At 38.4% G+C, this 18,309-nt stretch overlaps 1 protein-coding gene across 5 annotated transcripts in view; it reads right to left on the minus strand.

Annotated features, from left to right (window-relative positions):
• TCF4 (transcription factor 4) overlaps positions 1–18,309 on the minus strand; it is a 316,697-nt gene that overhangs the window by 45,555 nt on the left and 252,833 nt on the right. For 3 of the 5 annotated variants that reach the window (XM_077816691.1, XM_077816690.1, XM_077816692.1), the window contains exons 2-4: positions 8,271–8,376; positions 5,216–5,349; positions 474–606 (exon numbers count right to left, since the gene is read on the minus strand). In XM_077816691.1, the coding sequence (XP_077672817.1) occupies positions 474–606; positions 5,216–5,349; positions 8,271–8,376 (373 nt within the window). Of the gene's footprint in view, positions 1–473; positions 607–5,215; positions 5,350–8,270; positions 8,377–11,071; positions 11,135–18,309 lie in introns of all 5 variants that reach the window. The other 2 variants (XM_077816689.1, XM_077816688.1) reach the window with 1 other exon arrangement.

Consider the following 18,309-nt stretch of genomic DNA (forward strand, 5'->3'; position numbering starts at 1 on the left):
GAGTGAAGTATCAGTTCACAAGGAACTGTATGCAATTAAAGGGGGAGCTTAATTCAATAAAATTTGACTTTCCATCGACTTCAAAGCCAACAGCATCAGGCGCCTAGTTTATGTAGTGTCTTCAGTACAAACTTTAAACCAAAGCGCTTTACAGGATTAAATGCTATATTTAGACACTTAAATAACCAAGAGATAAAATATTAAAAAAATTATGAGTAAGGAAGGCAATAGGTCAGTTACAATATATTTATTTAAATCATACTTCTATTATATTTATAATCTTTCTGGACACATATTGGAAGAAAGTTTTCTTCTAAAGTATCGAATATATTAGGAAATAAATTTTAACAACTCTTAAAACAGAAAGGTTCAGTAGCGATATACTGCACCAAAGCAGATGAGATGCCAGGAGAGAGAAATGAAAGAAAGCAATGCTGTATTCATATTCATATGGAGATCTCTTTGCAACTCACCCATTATACTGTCTGTTCCATTAGCAGGTGGCGTGCAGGAAGAAGCATTGTAATGATTTGTACCACTACGGTGGAAAGTGGACATTGGAGGAAGACTGGAATTGATGTCTGCTGAGGAGTGTGATGGATAGCTCTGTAGCAGAAAGTATAAAAAGTGGAACATTTTAAATAATAAAGCATGAAAGACGGGCTGTCTGGATCACTTCATTCAGGATTGTTACAGTATTTCACCTAAAGGAGCAGGTCTTCTTGTCATGTGTAAAGGAAGGAGGATTTTTTCTGCTCAGGTACCTATGCAGGAAAGTTAATAAACTTTGATACTATAGGATGAAATTAAGAAAGAAAATGTATGCTGCTTACCAGGAAAAACTTGGTGACAGTGATATCTATTAGTCGGAGAAATAGTCTCCTGAAGGAAGTTATGGAATCCGCATTACCTTGTGATATTTAAAACTAGACCTGACAAAGCATGAGAATATATTCTGTATGGAAACAAGCCATCACCGGGATAGACTAGTTGATCTAATGAGCCAAATTCTCCACTCCTGCTGCTTGGAGCTGCACTATAAAGCTGGTGAATCAAAGTATCCAAGACTCCATGGGTGGTGGATTGATGGCAGGTCTATTTGTGGTCTGTGTGTGCAGACAAGCCCTAGAACATTGTTATCTTTTAGCTCTACGAAAAAGAGGGTGTCACTATGCCTTGGTAATCCCTGGCTGCTGCAGTGGCTCCTTGGGTAGCTGGGAATAAATTAAAACAACCCCTGGATCAGGGGAATATAAAAGTATCATAAAGCCATCTTTGTGCTCTACCCCTACATGAGGTCCTACACCAAGCACAGGATGGCCAAAAATAGAATCTGGGCCACAAAATTGTCTCTCTCTTATTTTTTATTGTATTACTTTTACGGTATTTTTGATATTTAAGTACCAAATACTTGGATTCTGTCTACCTCGAAGTTATAAGGACATAAGCACATCATACAGTTATACAGCCAAAACCTACATTCCTTACGAAGTCAGAACTTCAATGGAATCTAACAGGGGTTTTGTCTGAGTAAAGTCTGAATAAAGATTTCAGGCTTTGACTCACACATAAACCAGCCTAGGATGGCAACTCATAGTCCAACTGGCTGAAGTTAACCTGGGTTAAGAGAGGTTTCAGAGTGAGCTGTAGCTCACAAAAGCTTATGCTCAAATAAATTTGTTAGTCTCTAAGGTGCCACAAGTCCCCCTGTTCTTTTTGGGTTAAGAGAGTTTGTCACTTTGCTCACAAATCACTAAACAGTCATTGTTTCAGGTAACAGTCTAAATCGGAGTAATGCCATGTCCCCTGCTGAGTTCTGTTCCATGGCACCCACACAAAAATGGATCAGCAAGTAAGATTTTATCATTTCTCAGGGGGAAAACATCGAAGGGATACTACCAAATATTTCAGCACAAACATGGGATCTGCCTTAAAATGTATGTAATTTGATGAGGAAATTGTATTCTGCATTCTAAGCAACTATTAAAAAAAAAGTATAATCCATGAGAAAGCAGAAATAATAAACAGCAACTATTCTTTTTGTGCTGTCTGTATTGGCACTGGAGTACCACCAGGTAATGAACAATTCAAGAGATTTTACATATACGTACAGCTTGAACTGAAGCCATTCTGGCTTCCCTCAACAGTCTCTGCATATACTAAAGGTGCTGACGTCCCACTTTTGTCCCCGTAGAAATCATATAGGACAGCAATTAAAATACCAATGCCTCCCCCCGTGCTACCTTAGGCACAGAAGACCTTGCTAAAATAGAGAAGTGGGACAATAAATATGGACCCAAGGTTCAGAAGTGCTGAGCACCTGCAATTCACATTGATGTCAATGGGAGCCCCGGGGCCTAGATTCACAAAAGGACTTAGGTTCCTAACTGGCACTTTAGGTGCCTAAATCCCAGAATTATGCTCCACTGGGATCCACAAAGCCCCTGCTCAACTGCGGCCGAACACTGTAGATGCCTAACCTAGCTCAGCACCAACATTTTGGCAGTATATTTTCCTAAGGTGTTTTATGTTTCTATCTCTGAGCACCCACACATACTGCCACTTCACTCTAGACATCTGGACTCCTCAGCCCCAGAGTGATGGGAAAACAGGCTCTCCTCTCAATAACTCACCTGCAGGGCTCAATCTATGAAGCATGTTCTGAGCTCACCTACTGGTTCAGGCCCCACACAAGAACTGTGAATTAATTATTTAAAAAGTTCCTGGAGCAGGGGGACTGGTTACTGGGGATGCCCCAATTTATCCAGAGTGGAACAGCTTCAACAGGACGAAGAGAAGGAATATCCTGAGCGGTAATAGAGTCCTGTTCAAATGCCTTCTCCCACCCCAGGCAAAGATGGAACTTGAACTGAGGGCCTCCTGCATCCTGGTGAGTGTTCTAACTACTGGGCTAAAAGTCACTGTTCTCCTTCCCTACCTGCTTCTTGCAAAAATGACTTGGGTCCTGTGTGTCAAGGGAGGATTTGCTGATGAGAATCCCAAGCAGAGGGAGGCACCTCCCTGCAGCCTTGATTTAGGCACTGATCTCCCTAAGAAAGGCGGGGCTTAGGACAGAAACACCTCTGCTTGGTATCTCCCATTGGCTAGCTTAGGTGGGGTGTCATCTAAACTGCTGGCTTTTGTGACTCCCATTTTGAGGTGCCTATCTCCTTCCATTTATTGTATAAGGAGCCTGAGAACCTAATTCATGTTTTCTGAATCACAGTGCTTTTCTAGGCACCATGTTTTCTGAATCATAGTGATTATGATTTTCAAGGCTGCGTGTTACCACTCCTAATTTCCATAGTGAATCGAGCCCTGGGTGCTCACCACCTCTGACAATTAGGCCAAATAGTAATTCCCAGATAAAAACTACATTTAGAAGGTGTTAAGGTTGAGAGTACCTATCACTGATTTACTGTACAGACCATTACAAAGATGTTGTAACTATCCCAAAGCCATGCCTTATCAACCAAGGATTTAAAATTAGGGTTAAACTTGAAAGAAACAAGGGCACTCAAACAACCATAACTCTGCCGTGTAATGACACAATGCAAGAACCATACATTTATGATTAACAAAAAATAGTGTATGGTACCAGATCAGATTAATCTTATTTTTTGAAAGACACATTCAATTTTTTTTATATATTTTTTCTCACTATTTCACTACAGGGAACAGTTAGGGTTGTTTGGGTGCCCACATTATGAACATTAAATAGACATGGCTGAGCTGCTATTTTATATTGGTTGTAACTAGGGATTTATTAACCTTGTAAAGTTTGATGTTTTGTGAACTTCTTGAACTACTTTTTTCAGTTCACAAAACTAAATTCACAAACCTGTATTTTAAACCTATGTTTTCCCCCTCCCCCCAAAGATAATTCAGTTACAGTAAGAAGTATACCATTTTCTAGCTAAAAAGAAGTCTATAGTAAGTTTTATGGACAGCCAAACTCCTCCAAAATTTTGCCTAGTTCACCGAAAAACAATATCTATCTTTTCTCCTGTACCCTTGGCTCCTTTTTCATAGTCTCTGATAAGTAAAAGCTGAATCTAAACCCAATAATGTGTCTCAGTTGAACCTAAGATGGTCACACGGAAATAAAATTAGAAAAAAAGTTTCTCTATTTGTAGCTGAAATAATTTACAAGTTTTGGGGAAAAAAGCATCTCTCTTCACCAGTTCCGTCATTTCGCTTTGCCCAGTATACTTTCCCTTGTGTTTCTAATGCAGTGGGAGTCGACAGGATTGTGTTGTTTGTGCACAGCATCAACTCAGCCATGATGTTAGGGGAATACTCCCAAAGCTGTGCACAATGTCTATGCAGTTCTCTTTTTAGTCTAATCAAATATCACAGACTGAATTAGTCCTACCAAACTGCTTCTGTGTTGACAAGGTAATGAAGGAATAGCATGGTGTTCCACTAATATTTATTAAAATATTTTAAAATATTTTTGCAAAATAAGGAATAGACAGTTATCTAAAAACTCAGAAATACAAAGGAGGTTGAGGAAAATGTAATATACATAATAATGCGCATACATGTGTCCAAATCTCATGTGTAGTGATGTCCATGTGATGAATATAAATCATTTCACGAGCTAATTAATTTCCACAGAGACTTAATCTAAAAGAACAACCTATGAGAAACAACTTCCTTCTTCCTAATCCTCCACCCCAACTTCCTCTCCAGAATTATGTTGGTATATCATGTATAATGGACAGTGTAAAGTTCTGGACTATTGTTCTGATATCTTATGATTCTTCAGGGATAGAACCAGGAGTTTTATACTACCTGTTAGGAAGACTGGCTGCCAACTTTCAATGATATAAGTTATATGCTTCCAGTGCTGATAGGTACATAAGACCTTATAATAGAAATATTTTCCACAGAAAAACTATTTAGGTAGTTTTAGAGGTTTGGACAATGATAACTAAGGTACCAAGCCTTGCAGATGGAGGAATGTACAATTCACCGCTTCTGAGATACTTATTTGTAAAATATGTGGCATGAGATTATACTGTGGTTCAATAAAAACATTTTAGTAACATGAGATTGGTATGGGCACTTTCTTCTCAGGTGGCAAAGCTCTGAGTGACTTATGCAGGTCATCCCCAAATGAGTATCAATAAAACCTTTGTCCCACACCATGCCGTTATGTATTCTCTCTCTCTCCATACACGTACACATGTGCATTAGAAGGTTAACTTACCAAACGGTCATGTGGATGCAGGCTGCAGTAGCTGCTAGACTGTGGAATATGAGAAGAATTGCCCAACATTCCTCCATAACCAGGCTGATTCATCCCACTGGAGGAGCTCCATGGGTCACTGCTGTGATGACCATCTGTAGAAAAGAAAGAAAATGTGGCTTCTCTGAAGGCCATAAATCTTGGTTATATAATTGTTTTGTTTTGTTTTCCTGTAAACTTTAAAATAACTGTCCTAATGGGGCTTGATGCATATGCAATGTATCACTGTGTCGGTTAATTGCTTACATTACAAGACAGCAGCCATAAAAGGAATGCTGTATATTGTCTTTCTGTCTCCTAAGGGCTACACAAATTTAACATAAAAGCATGCTTTTAATAAAAAATTAAGCTGAACTGAGCAACAGTGAATAACAATATCATCTTTAATCATTTCAAGTCAGTCACATAACTGATGCTAAAAGTTTCTCTAAAGTTTTATTCCTGCCATTTTATCACAAGCTTAAATACATATACCCCAAATTACTACAAATTTCAGCTGGGACAAAATATGAGCTTCAAAATAAAATAAACTATGAGTGTTCAAATCTGAATTCAGGGTAGTCTAACAGCCTTTGAATGACGACACTTCCTACACATCGGTGATTTGGTGTGTCATTAAGAGGTTTTGGTTCTTAGAGAGATATTACTTCCTCTGCAAATACACAAGCCATTTTGTATTTCTGCACCTAAAATGCCTATGCCTTCTGGGTGACTCCATTCTGATACCATGAGATACAGGCTGCATCTCTGACTTTTAAAAGTTACCCCTTAAAGCAAGTCAAGCACTTAAAGGGGTCCTTAGCCTACTTAACCACACTTTTTACATTTAACTAGATCCTTGGGAGTAAATTTATAATTATCAAGGTTTTTTGTTTCTTAATGGAAAAGTCCCATAACATTTAACAAAGCATAATAACCTTTCCATAGGTGTTCTGAATCCCAATTTAGAAGAGATTTATATCACTAATATAAATCTCTAACAGGATAGTTAAAAAAAATTAGAGAAAGGTTAGCATTCTCCATTCATTTCTACAAATGTTTAATTTGTATAGAACTCTTTTGGTCTCACCTTTATTAAATTCTATATGACTTTCCAGAATTGGTTGTTCTGTGAATTTTCACAATTTAAATTTGAGATCACAGGTTCAGCCTATGCCCTCATTTCCTGGTTCAACACAGAGAGAGGGCATAGGTCTTTGCGGCATAAACCAATCATCTCCCAGGGAACTGACATAATGGGACTCTATGATAACGTTCTCCTTTCCCTGTCTCCCTTTGTAATGGCCTCTCTCTCGAGGGGTAATACAGAACCACTGTACTACCACTGATTGAGGGGGCTGCCTTAAATCCCCTGCTGGGGGACACAGGTATAAGAGAGAAACTAGTGAGCTTGGGAAGTAGAAAGAGCAGCATCTGATATGGTGATTTTCTGCGTCTAACAGTCGGATGTGGTGGAGCAGCCTACAAACCTTTGACTCCATAAATAGCTGAGATCCAAGCCTGATGGTATGAATGATCTTTTCCTATTCTTAAGGCAACAGCTCAGCCTGTCAGGGGCCTACACCTACTCCAATTTCCTACTGTGCTCGCCGCACAGCTACTCTGCTAGGCACCCACCTCTCTTCCTGACCCCAAAACTAAATGTAAGACATAGTGATAGGCATAGGTGCCAGAACGAGGAGTGCTGCCTCCCCCCCGGCTTGAAGTGGTTTCCATTATCTACAGGGTTTACAGTTTGGTTCAATGGCTCTCAGCACTTCCACTATACAAATGGTTCCAGCACCCCGGTGATTGGACGAAACCAAAATCCCAGATATGAACATCCTTACTTATGTTCCTTATCTGTTATATGAACCAACTACAGGTACCAGCATGAAATACTCCTTTTTGATCACAGTGGCTTAGTCTAGTCACTCAATGGAAGTGAAGTATAGACCATGTGCCACGTTAAAAGTGATGCAAGATGGAATCAGAGTTACACAGATGCATATTTGTTTACAGCAGTGGTTCCCAAACTTGTTCCGCCACTTGTGCAGGGAAAGCCCCTGCTGGGCCAGGCTGGTTTGTTTACCTGCCGCATCTGCAGGTTCGGCCAATCGCGGCCCCCAGTGACTGCGGTTCACTGCTCCAGGCCAATGGGAGCTGCTGGAAGTGGCAGCCAGTACGCCCCTCGGCCCGCGCCGCTTCCAGCAGCTCCCATTGGCCTGGAGCAGCGAACCGCGGCCACTGGGAGCTGTGATCGGCCGAACCTGAGGATGCGGCAGGTAAAAAAACTGGCCCAGCCAGCCAGGGGCTTTCCCTGAACAAGCGGCGGAACAAGTTTGGGAACCACTGGTTTACAAGATCATGGCCTGAATGTGGTTCTCAGGCTCTTTGATCTTTGCCTAAGTAGGGCAAAATGTGGGTCCTACACTTCTAAATAGATTGTTTCATTGACTCACTCCAGGACTTTTAATTAACAAGTTACCCGAAACTTTATTTCAATGGGTTATAACTATGAGTAATTGCAAGAAATACAGTATACAATAGTGAACATGTAAAAACTAACATTTTAAAATGAGAGACACTATGTAGTTAATTTAAAAACAGATTTAGAAGTTGCTATAATACAGAGTATATATTATATACACACACTTTATGCTGTGTACTCTAAATATTATACAGTTTATAAATTTTCTCCCTCATACACAGACAGATTTATTCACAAAGTACCATGCATATTATGAGCATTTAATAGATGTATAACATATGTGCATATACACAAACTCTTTGCAAAGAAAGCCTAAAGTAATTCAAATGATAAGAATCTAGTAAGTTATTTTATTATTATATTTCATTACAGGATCAAAACAAGATGCTCACAGCTATAATGGTCTATGCCTTACAGGTCTTCATTTTAATGGTAACGAACGTAACAGCACACAGGATGATATTCCATGATGTGTCTAATATACGTCAATAAATATATACATGAAATGTATGCACAATATATTTCTCTTTGACAGTAGCACCTTACCTTGCATGAAGAAGGAGCTAGGAAAAGTGCTGGCTGCTGGTTTTGAGGATGGATAACCTGGTGAATCCCTATTGTAGTCAGCAGTGCTTGCTGACGGGGCATAAACCTAAGGAAAAAGGATTAATTTAGTATGCCTTCAGCAATGACTGAAATATTTCAAGGCATGTCGCTTTAAAAAAGAAGCAGGAATAAAATACTGAATATTTACCTTGTTCAGTTTAAATCAGTTCCTAACATTACACAATACTTCTTTTGGAATACAAAAATCTCAGTATTTGTGTGAAAAGAAAATAAATTTTAAGCTTCAAAAGAAATGTAGGTATGACATTTTCCAGCCTTAGACAAGAATATTTGTGAGGTATTTGTCAAACAGTTTCTAGCTGTAAATACACTGTACAACTAACATATGTTGGACCTGGGATCTTACGGAGCTTGAAAGTATTGAGAACATGAAACAATACTGATTTATTATATGAAAGGATACAGCTTTCACACATTTAAGGACAAAAATGAAAGCAGTGTGGAGAAGTCAAACTCTTTGTTCCCTAAATGCAAAAATGAAATTTAAAAAACAGCACTATCAAGGGCACTGAAAATTATAAACATACCTTGGGATATTAAATTCCCATGTTACTAGGTCTTTGCAAAGCAGCTTGAAAGCACTATTAAAAACCTGGATCTATACAAGACCACCAACACAGCATGTGTGTGCATTGGGGGAAAAAAACCTTCTTTTTTAGTACTTATTATATTTGTGTGTGCAATAAACTTAGTAAGTGTGCCAAAAAACTAATTTACTTACATTTGTTTACTAATACACCAGAGAGTTCTGTAACTAGCGTTTTACAAAAATAGTTCTTGTATTTTCTTGTTATGTTAACCAGAACAACATAAAAGAAAAAAAGTCTGGACTCATAAGGTATGGTTTAACTTTGAGTTTTCTTTTGCTAAATTTATATATTATATATGTATATTAAAGCCTCAATTTTTTGTTTCTGATTAAAAAGTTCCTCTCTCCAGATGGTCAGGAATACTGAAGCACTGTCATCTTCTTGATGAAAATGGATACCTTCCTGCCTCCATTTTGAAGCAGGCAGCAGATCACAAAATTGGCAGACAGCCTACTCTGACATTCACAGGTCACAGCGAAGGGAAAGAGAAATCCACCAATAAAATATAACTGCAAGCAATGTTAGAAAAAAATCCCATCTATGCTCATCCTGCATCTCACAAACATTACAAGAGAAATCAAATGCTTTCTCTCAACAAAATAAATAGAAAACGAAGAGCCACCCTTATGCTGAGTAACTTATTCTGAAAGTTGTCTGGTTGATTTCAACAAGGATACGTGATGTGTAAGGTACTACTCTACCTGAGTAAGGTTGGCAGAATCAGGCTCTAAGCACTTCTGCAAGAAGAAGTTTTCCTGTATGTATGTATTTAAATAAGATGTATGCAAACACGTTGTGAAAATACAAAGATTTTTTGAAAATTTTTACACACATTTTCAAACTATCCTGTAGTGTCTTCATGTGAGATATACAGTGCACTATACAATAAAATTAAAAGATAAGTTCTATATGCACGTCAGTTTTTGCCCCCTCCCCCCAATTTAGAGCCTGATCCTTCAAGGTATTGGGGATCCTCAGCTCTTACTGACATCAATTCAGGGAACACAGCACCTAGTGGAATCATGAAAAAAAGAAAGGCATTTAACATCCAGATGCTACTGATGTAGTTTCATTCAGCTTACTGTAAGCAAAGTGCCAGTCACAGAATGAGAACACTAATATTTGTTTGAAGACTTCTAGTAAAGGCAAAAGGAACCAATAAGACTCCAAACTGAAGAGCACAAACAAATCTAGACCAAAGGCCTGTCAGCAATAGCCAATACCCATTTCCCTTGGAACTGCTTAATGTATCTCGTTGATGCTATTAGAGTATGATAATAAAGAGATGACAGGGATTTTTAGAAGTCCTTGATGTCAGATTTAATGCTAAAACGACTGTCTTCAAGTTAAAGACAGATCTGAACGACGAATAACAGATGCTATACTACAATATACCTACTATATGGTCGCACAATATTAATGTCAGAGAGAAGAAATAACATAGAAGGGAGTTTACTGGTCATTCAATTTATACACACTTCAGAGACTTCTCACACCTTCAAACAATGTAAACTTCAAACAGGGTATACTGACTGAAAAACACATATATTGGAGGAGGCTTATATAGCTGCATTTTAAAAAAATAAGCACCGAATCATAGAATGATTAATATTAAAATTGAGGTGTACTGCATTGTGGTATTTATCTTTACTATAGTTTTCATTATCCCACAAATACTATGATATATTTAACTACTGTGGGTGATCAATGCTCAGTTTTTAAATGGTGTTCATTTTATAGTACGTTTACGTTATTCTGTTGCTTTTTTTAAAGCAGGTGTGGTTGAACAGTAGGATGGTTTCTTAAATTACAGTACATATGGGAAACAGATGAAGATATAAGTAATATTATATAAAGGTTCTTTACAGTTTGAAATAGCTGCTTCAATGCCTATCTCCCTCCACCCATCCAGTTACATTGCTCTACAACTTTTCCCTACATCTTTGATTTTACTTATTTAAAAATGGGGGGGTGCTACTGGTTTTTAAAAAATCTTTTTTTTTGTGAATGTTGTGCTCATGAGAGGTGCTGGATGAACAGTTCTGGAGTCTGAACGCATCTAGCCACTGAACATGGGAGGGGCACTGCACGCTTCCTCACACTGCCTTTCCAACATGCTTCAATGCTGACCTGGAAGCACCAGTCTCGCCGTTCAGTTTCACGCTTATTCAGTCTGTGGCTTTTCTGCTGAATCTGCGAACAAGTAGGCCCGTTAGGAACTCGAATATGACCACTAACTGCTTTCACACAGCCCACTAAACAGCTATCAGCTAGCTACTCTGGCCCAAGCTGGCCTTTGAAAAAAGGTTGACCTTTGAAAAAGAGGAGCTTTCTCCCTGTAATTCCCTGACCTGTCTTGTCCTCTTTGTGTTATTCCTTGACCTTCCAACTGAATGTAGCTCTAATGTGATGTTACTATTCAGGAGAGGACACTGATATCAATGTAACTGCAGAAGCAGTAAGCATGGAACCCTTTGTATTTAAGTAAACAACAGACCAATCTATAAAGAATGGACTATTTTCATCTCTGCTAGTAAGAGATAAAAGATTGATCTGCTGCAATTAAAAGGTGCCATTTTCCCCCTAATTGGTGGACTAGAGTCTGCTAGGAAAATAGCCCCACATTTAAAGCCAAAGATCTCTATACCAGAGGTTAGCACAGTTTTCAGGGAAGAAACAAATCAAGACGAAGTATTTTATACTTTTTATAGTAAAATCAAATGCAATTTCATTTCTATTTTAGAACATTCTGTATATATCACTTATTGTACCTTAACTTGTAGGGAGAAGCATCCTGAAGAATTAACTGGAGACATAATCTAATGTGGAAGCCTCTTCACCAATCAGATATTTTCACATCTCTTCTTCCCCTATTTTACTTGTTCTGGCTTCCCAGCTTCCCCACCTCACTGTTCCTCTTCTTATGTTCCCCTCCCTTTCCAGCACCTCTCATGACCTCCCCTTCTCTGCTGACCTACCTCCACTGGTTCCCTTGTGTTCAGCAACAAAGTAAAACTTGCTAAATCCTGATCTGACCTGTAAGGCTGCCACTGCATCGAATGGAGTAGGAAAGCAAAACACCATAGAACTGGGAGCTGAGGAAACCAGCACAAGAACCTGAATTCAGAAAGTTCCTCCAACACAAATGGTCTTGTAAATCTGATGTGTTTTGTGTGGACCTTAAGCAATAGAAGACCTGAAGATTTCCTGTTAATGAAAATTTTGAAATATACCATGGAACTCAAAGCCATGAAATGGCGAAAAAGGTTCCTGCACCAAATTCAGAGGCAGTGTGTAAAGTGGTGTAAATGAGTAGCACTGCACAAGAGAAGTGTGGTAGGAAACGCAACTAACACATCCACCAGTTTCGACTGTAATTTACACCTGCCAAAGTTCAAAATGGATTCACTTGACTTCCTTGGACTTACTTCTCCACATGTACCATACACCACCTTACATATCACCTCTGAATTTGGTCCAATATGTATGTTTACAAAATGGATTTTATAAAAATGACATAAATATCTCTTTTTTTAGTGTATTTAAAAATAGAACGAAGATATGTTAAAACAAAATGTTGCACATGTATAGACTGTGTATTCCAGCTTTTACCCCCTCACATCTCCTTGTCTTGACTCATCTGCTCATCTGTATATGCCAATAATTATTTCAAACTACATTTCAAAGATGTAGCCTTATTTAAAAAAAGTTAAAGCAGAAGCAACAGATTATTAAAGAAAAACAAAAATAACCCACCTCTCAGTGTAGGCTTGGATTCACATGAGTCTTCTTTAATAAATATGAAAAGTACTGCATTGTAAATGTGTTATCAAACACTCCTGAGGGAAATGAATATATATACACACACTCATTTGGTTGACCTATTCACTAATTTGCGTCTGTGCTTCTCTTCATCATTTGCTAACAAGACAAATCACAAAACTACAACGTCAATTTTTTAAATGTGGGTGCACAAATTGCAACCACAAAACCCCTCTGCAAAATCCTATTTGTGCACACAAGTTGACCAACTGCTTATGCTGATGGGTTCCTTTTGCCCACAACTTCAGGTTTTGCGGGTGAAACTTCTGGGTAGAATTTTCACCTAGAGCTTGTCTACATGGTGGGGTAATGCACACTATGAAAATATGATTTCTAAAGGGCACTAATGTGTAGCTCAATAATTGGTCCACATAGATCCTGCTGGTGCTCACTGAAGGTTCCTGAGCATTACATTTACGCACACTAGGGAACCTACAGTGAGCATCATGGACCAATTAATGAGCTACACATTGGTGCCCTTTAGAAATTGCAACCCCATAGTATACATTACCCCACCAGGTAGACAAGCCCCTAGCTCTTTTTGAAAATTTTACCAACTATACTGTGTCCAACACCATGATACCTGCATATAAGTAGCTGAACAAAACAATTAGTATATGAACTCTGAATATGTAAGTATATTATAGATACACATGTGTAGATGAAATACACACATATATACACAGAAATGTACGTACACAATGTAATTTATACCTGCAGCATATACAAATTTATATGTACCCAGGTAGTACATCCTCCTTTATCTGAACCACAGACCAATTCTCAAATTTCTTTAATTCAAAAATAAATTCTGTTCAATTAAACAAGCAGGTTTAGATATTACTGTGTAGACTATAAGTCATGCTCCACTGGACTTTTTATGCATTTTTGAAAATCATTGCAATTAAAACTGATAGTAAATTTAACCTGACCCACTGTGGTGCTGTTAGTAACATTCAAGCTACTTCTAAAGCTGATCTTTACTATGCTTCCTGGACTCCAGCTTCCACCACTATTTTATTTGAACACCTGTATTTTTCTTGGTTTTGGCACTAAGTTAGCAGTGGCTAACTCTGTACATCTGCTATTACTTTTGAGATGGTGTATCACAGAAATGCCCTCTGCCAGCAACCTGAGCAACTTGACCATATCTGAATATGTGCAAACATACAATTCTTTCAAATTTGGACCAGGTGAAACTTTCCTTTTTTCTGGTTCCATTTGTCCTACTGCAAGTCCATTTGGGAGTTGGCTCCAAAACCAGGATTAAGGATGGTACCTACCGGTATAAGCATCTAACAGATGGAGTGTGAATTTAATTTCTTTCTTGAGTCCACAAATAAAACCCAAGTAAAGAGTGAATTGAGGGACTAAATTCATTACCCAAACCACTGATATGGGGTTGGGTGAGCTTTACAGCCCTTCCATGGCCACTTTTTGGAGGGCACACAATTCCTGTGTAGCATGGCAGTTGGACCTATATAAATACAGATCTACAGCCAGGACTCTGCTTCCCCTTCAAGTCTGCACTAAGCTCCCCTTCGACAGTAGAATTACATGAAACTGAATTTCAGCCTGACTGTATACAACTAATTATCTATTGCTTTGCCATGGGAACCCATCATGCTGTTTGGTGACAAACAGACAATTTTACACAGTAAGTGCAAAGAGCCATAACAAATAAATAAATAAGGATATCCAGAATATACTGCCAGAGGACCAAAGATTTCTTAGTTGCAAGTAGGATGTTTTTAATAGGCACAAACTGTAGTTATGTGCTCAACTCCCACTGAAAGTCAATGTGTGTTAGGCCCCTGTCATTTGTGCATTGGAACATCTCCACCATAGATCTCACTTCACTGGACCTTAGACAACATTACAGTGTGTGTGTCCAAGGAGTCCTTTTGTGTAGGAAATTCCTTCTGAATGATACAATTGGGGAAACATTCTGAAAATAACCAAAATTCATGACATAAGCACTCTAAGCAGATTTAGAGAAAACCATATGCTAGTGTTTCTCCACACTACTTCACAATTACATTCAAGCTTTCATGTATCCTAGGTATGTACTTGCTTGGAAAAATCACTCATCCAACAGTTATAATAGAAACAGACATGTTTCCTCTTCCAGATCTGACATCCCAACATTAACCAGTCTTTAATACAGGAAACTCACCAGGACAATGATCAGAAATAAGCTGGGTCAAAACATTTTTCTTAGCATGGGAAACTGGTGATTTTTCACTTTTCACAGGGTTTGTGCAAAAATTATGAGTAAAACTTTAGTAAATGCCATGCTGGCAACTTCTGCATGTGAAAGTCGGGTTTTGCCAGTTAAGGACACAAAAATACTGAAAGGAGGAGAGGAGGGCAGAAAGATTTTTATGTAGTGTTGGAAAAATATCCAAAGTAAGTACTAGCTTCATGTCATGAAACTGGGAAAATGGGTGTGAGTGACCGTTGTCAGACAGATTTGTACAGTTTTACAAAGTGAAAGCCACTGGATTCATATAAAGTAACCCAGATTTTGCTGTGCCTGGCTGAACTAACAGGGTTCAAGATGTTACAGAGAGATGTCTTTATCCTGTATTTACTGAAAGGGAGCCTGATTCGGCAATATTTACTCAAACAAAACACCCATTATATTGTCAGGCCTTTAAAACACTGCTAATTTCCAGCCTTTGCTTTTCATCCTTCAACTTGACAGCCGTATACTAGTTAAGCGCGAAGACGCATGCTCCCTGACACTAGAAGGTGAAGACAGCTACAGATTTGCTTTTCATTATATCATAGGGACGCTGTATGTTCAACAGGAAAGAACGTGAATGAAGGAGATGACTAACTTGTGTGAATATGGAATATTCTAAGTAGCCTGCATCTCCCCAACCATTCTTCCAATACCCCCAACACAAAATCATTTTTAAAAATCTCAGAAACCTTGGTATATTTTTTCAGATTTATCCATCAATAAAAGTTTGCCAGCTAATTTTTCAAATAGCAATCGTTCCTATGTCATTATTTAAAGAGGCACATAAATTATACTGAAAAAGTATTGACAAACAAAAATCAGCTCAATAACTCAATCCAAAATGTAGAAAGTAAAGCAGGCCTAACTTGTAGTAGAATAGGGTGATTGGGGAACTGCAGATGTGTACAATTGGTTTGCTGATTTCACAGAAAATACATTATAGATCCAAATATTTTCACATATGTGACCTTCTGAATTCAAAAATGATTTCATGTCATGATGGGAAAGTTCTGAAGAAGGCACTACGTAATGTGACATAATGAAGGAATTATCACATTATGTTAAATTTTGGAAGCCAGCCTTGAAATTCCAAATGTTCTTTTCTCCTTTATTTTTTTTGGGAAACTCACTGCCTTAAGGTTAGTGAAAAGAACTGAGAAGTAAGTCTAGAAAGGGGTGTTGGATGTTTAGGCGCCACAGTTCAGGAAAGATATGGACAAATTGAAGGAAGTCCAGAGAAGAGCAACAAAAACGATTAAAGGTCTAGAAAATATGACCTCTGAGGGAAGATTGAAAAAATTGGGTTTGTTTAGTCTGGAGAAGAGAAGACTGAGAGGGGACATGATAACAGTTTTCAAGTACATAAAAGGTTGTTACTAGGAGGAGGAAAAAGAATTGTTCTTAATCTCTGGGGATCGGACAAGAAGCCATGGGCTTAAATAGCAGCAAAAGAGTTTTAGGTTGGACACGAGGAAAAACTTCCTAACTGTCAGGGCACTGGAATAAATTGCTTAGGGAGGTTGTGGAATCTCCATCATTGGAGATTTTTAAGAGCAGGTTAGACAAACACCTGTCAGGGATGGTCGAGATAATACTTAGTCCTGCCATGAGTGCTGGACTAGATGACCTCTCGAGGTCCCTTCCAGTCCTATGAATCTATTCATTCCCTCAACTGGAGATAACCTATTCTTTTTGAAATAGCAAAAACAAAACTTCTAGATTAATACTAGTGAAATGCACTGAAATTTCAGATCTGGATCAATAAATGATGGAGGGGAGCCAACCTGAATTCAATGTATGATAACGGAATGACGGTTTTAAGAGGGGAAGAACTCTAGTGATCACATGACCACTATCATGAAGGAAACAAAAATGAATGGGATGAATATCTCTAGAATATGTTACAACAGCTATAAGGTTAGTTATTAGTTAATTTATTAATAATAATTAAAACGGTAAACTAAATGTTTCAAAATGTTTTCTTTTTTTCACTAAACTGACTCATGTGAGGGACCTAACACATGAAGTCTATTACATTTGAAAGTTTCTTATTCAAATTCTGCTATTACTGATCAGATAAGAAATGCTAAGTAGGAATCAGGCAAGCTTCTAGAGCCTGGTATATCAGTAGAAAGGTTTACGTGTCTTTTGGAAAGACTGCCTCCTTATGATGAGGGGCTAAGACTGACCATGTAGTCTAGAAATACTGTCACTGCAGACCACTCCAAAGACATCTGGGTACCTGGAGAGAAGTCCATGATATATACAGGATGATACTATGTAACAAAAGCTTCAGTATGGTAGAAGAAAAGAAATGTACAACTGGAGAGTTTACTAAAAAAGAATGGGCAGCCTTGGAAAATACAAAAGCAAGTAAAAAGCAGTGAATTCATATCCTACAACACTATTGTTTAAGGAAGTATACAGTGTGGGCTAATGTCTGAAAAGAGATCGGAAGTCAGACATCATGGGTTCTGTACCTGACTCTCTCATTAACTCACTGTGTGACCACAGGCAAGTACTTAACCTCTCTGTGCCCCAGGATCATCATCTGTAAACAATGGCATAACAGTACCAGCACATTTGTGAAGTGCTTTGAGATCCCTAAACGAAAGATGCTATGTAAGTGCAAATTATTACACCTTTTACTGTGTTGGATGTTGTCCCCCAAATCCCTCTGCAAGTCCTTTTCATCAGAGTCTTTGCTGACAGCCAGCAGCAGGTGTTTAGAAACCATGTCTGAGCAGAAATCATAAGGTTTTCAAACACCCCTTCAATCTTGGCCATCATTTTTCCCATATAAATTTAACTCCCTCTTGTCCATTCTCAAGCCTTGGTTGTACTATTGGTAGAGAACTCTCATTCTCCTCTCAGACTAAAGTACCTCTCAACATTTTCTGCTCAGGAGTTGTACAGAGAAAAGCAATCCTTGTTTCCCCTTTGAGGCTGAGGGCTTCCCCTCCATGATGCCATGACAATGATAACTCTGGCGTCAACACAAGGCAAAACACAGCAAGCCATCAGTCTGGCCTTCACATAGAATGATAAATTAAACAAAATATATTGCTTTGCATGCCAAGCTCAAACGTGAAGTGCAAGCTGTAAAATACAGTACTGATTTAAGGCTTCATATTTCTGGATACAGTGAAATCCACTTCAAATATACCTGATATAAGGAAACATTTGAGTACAGAATAAACCTATCAGTCCACAGATCCTAATACATGGTGAAACTCCCTTAAAATGAAGATTTCAAAAGAGAACATTTATTAAATTATAAGAACCTTACTAAATGGCA

Source organism: Eretmochelys imbricata, chromosome 5 (assembly GCF_965152235.1).
Source record: "Eretmochelys imbricata isolate rEreImb1 chromosome 5, rEreImb1.hap1, whole genome shotgun sequence".
NCBI lineage: Eukaryota > Metazoa > Chordata > Testudines > Cheloniidae > Eretmochelys > Eretmochelys imbricata.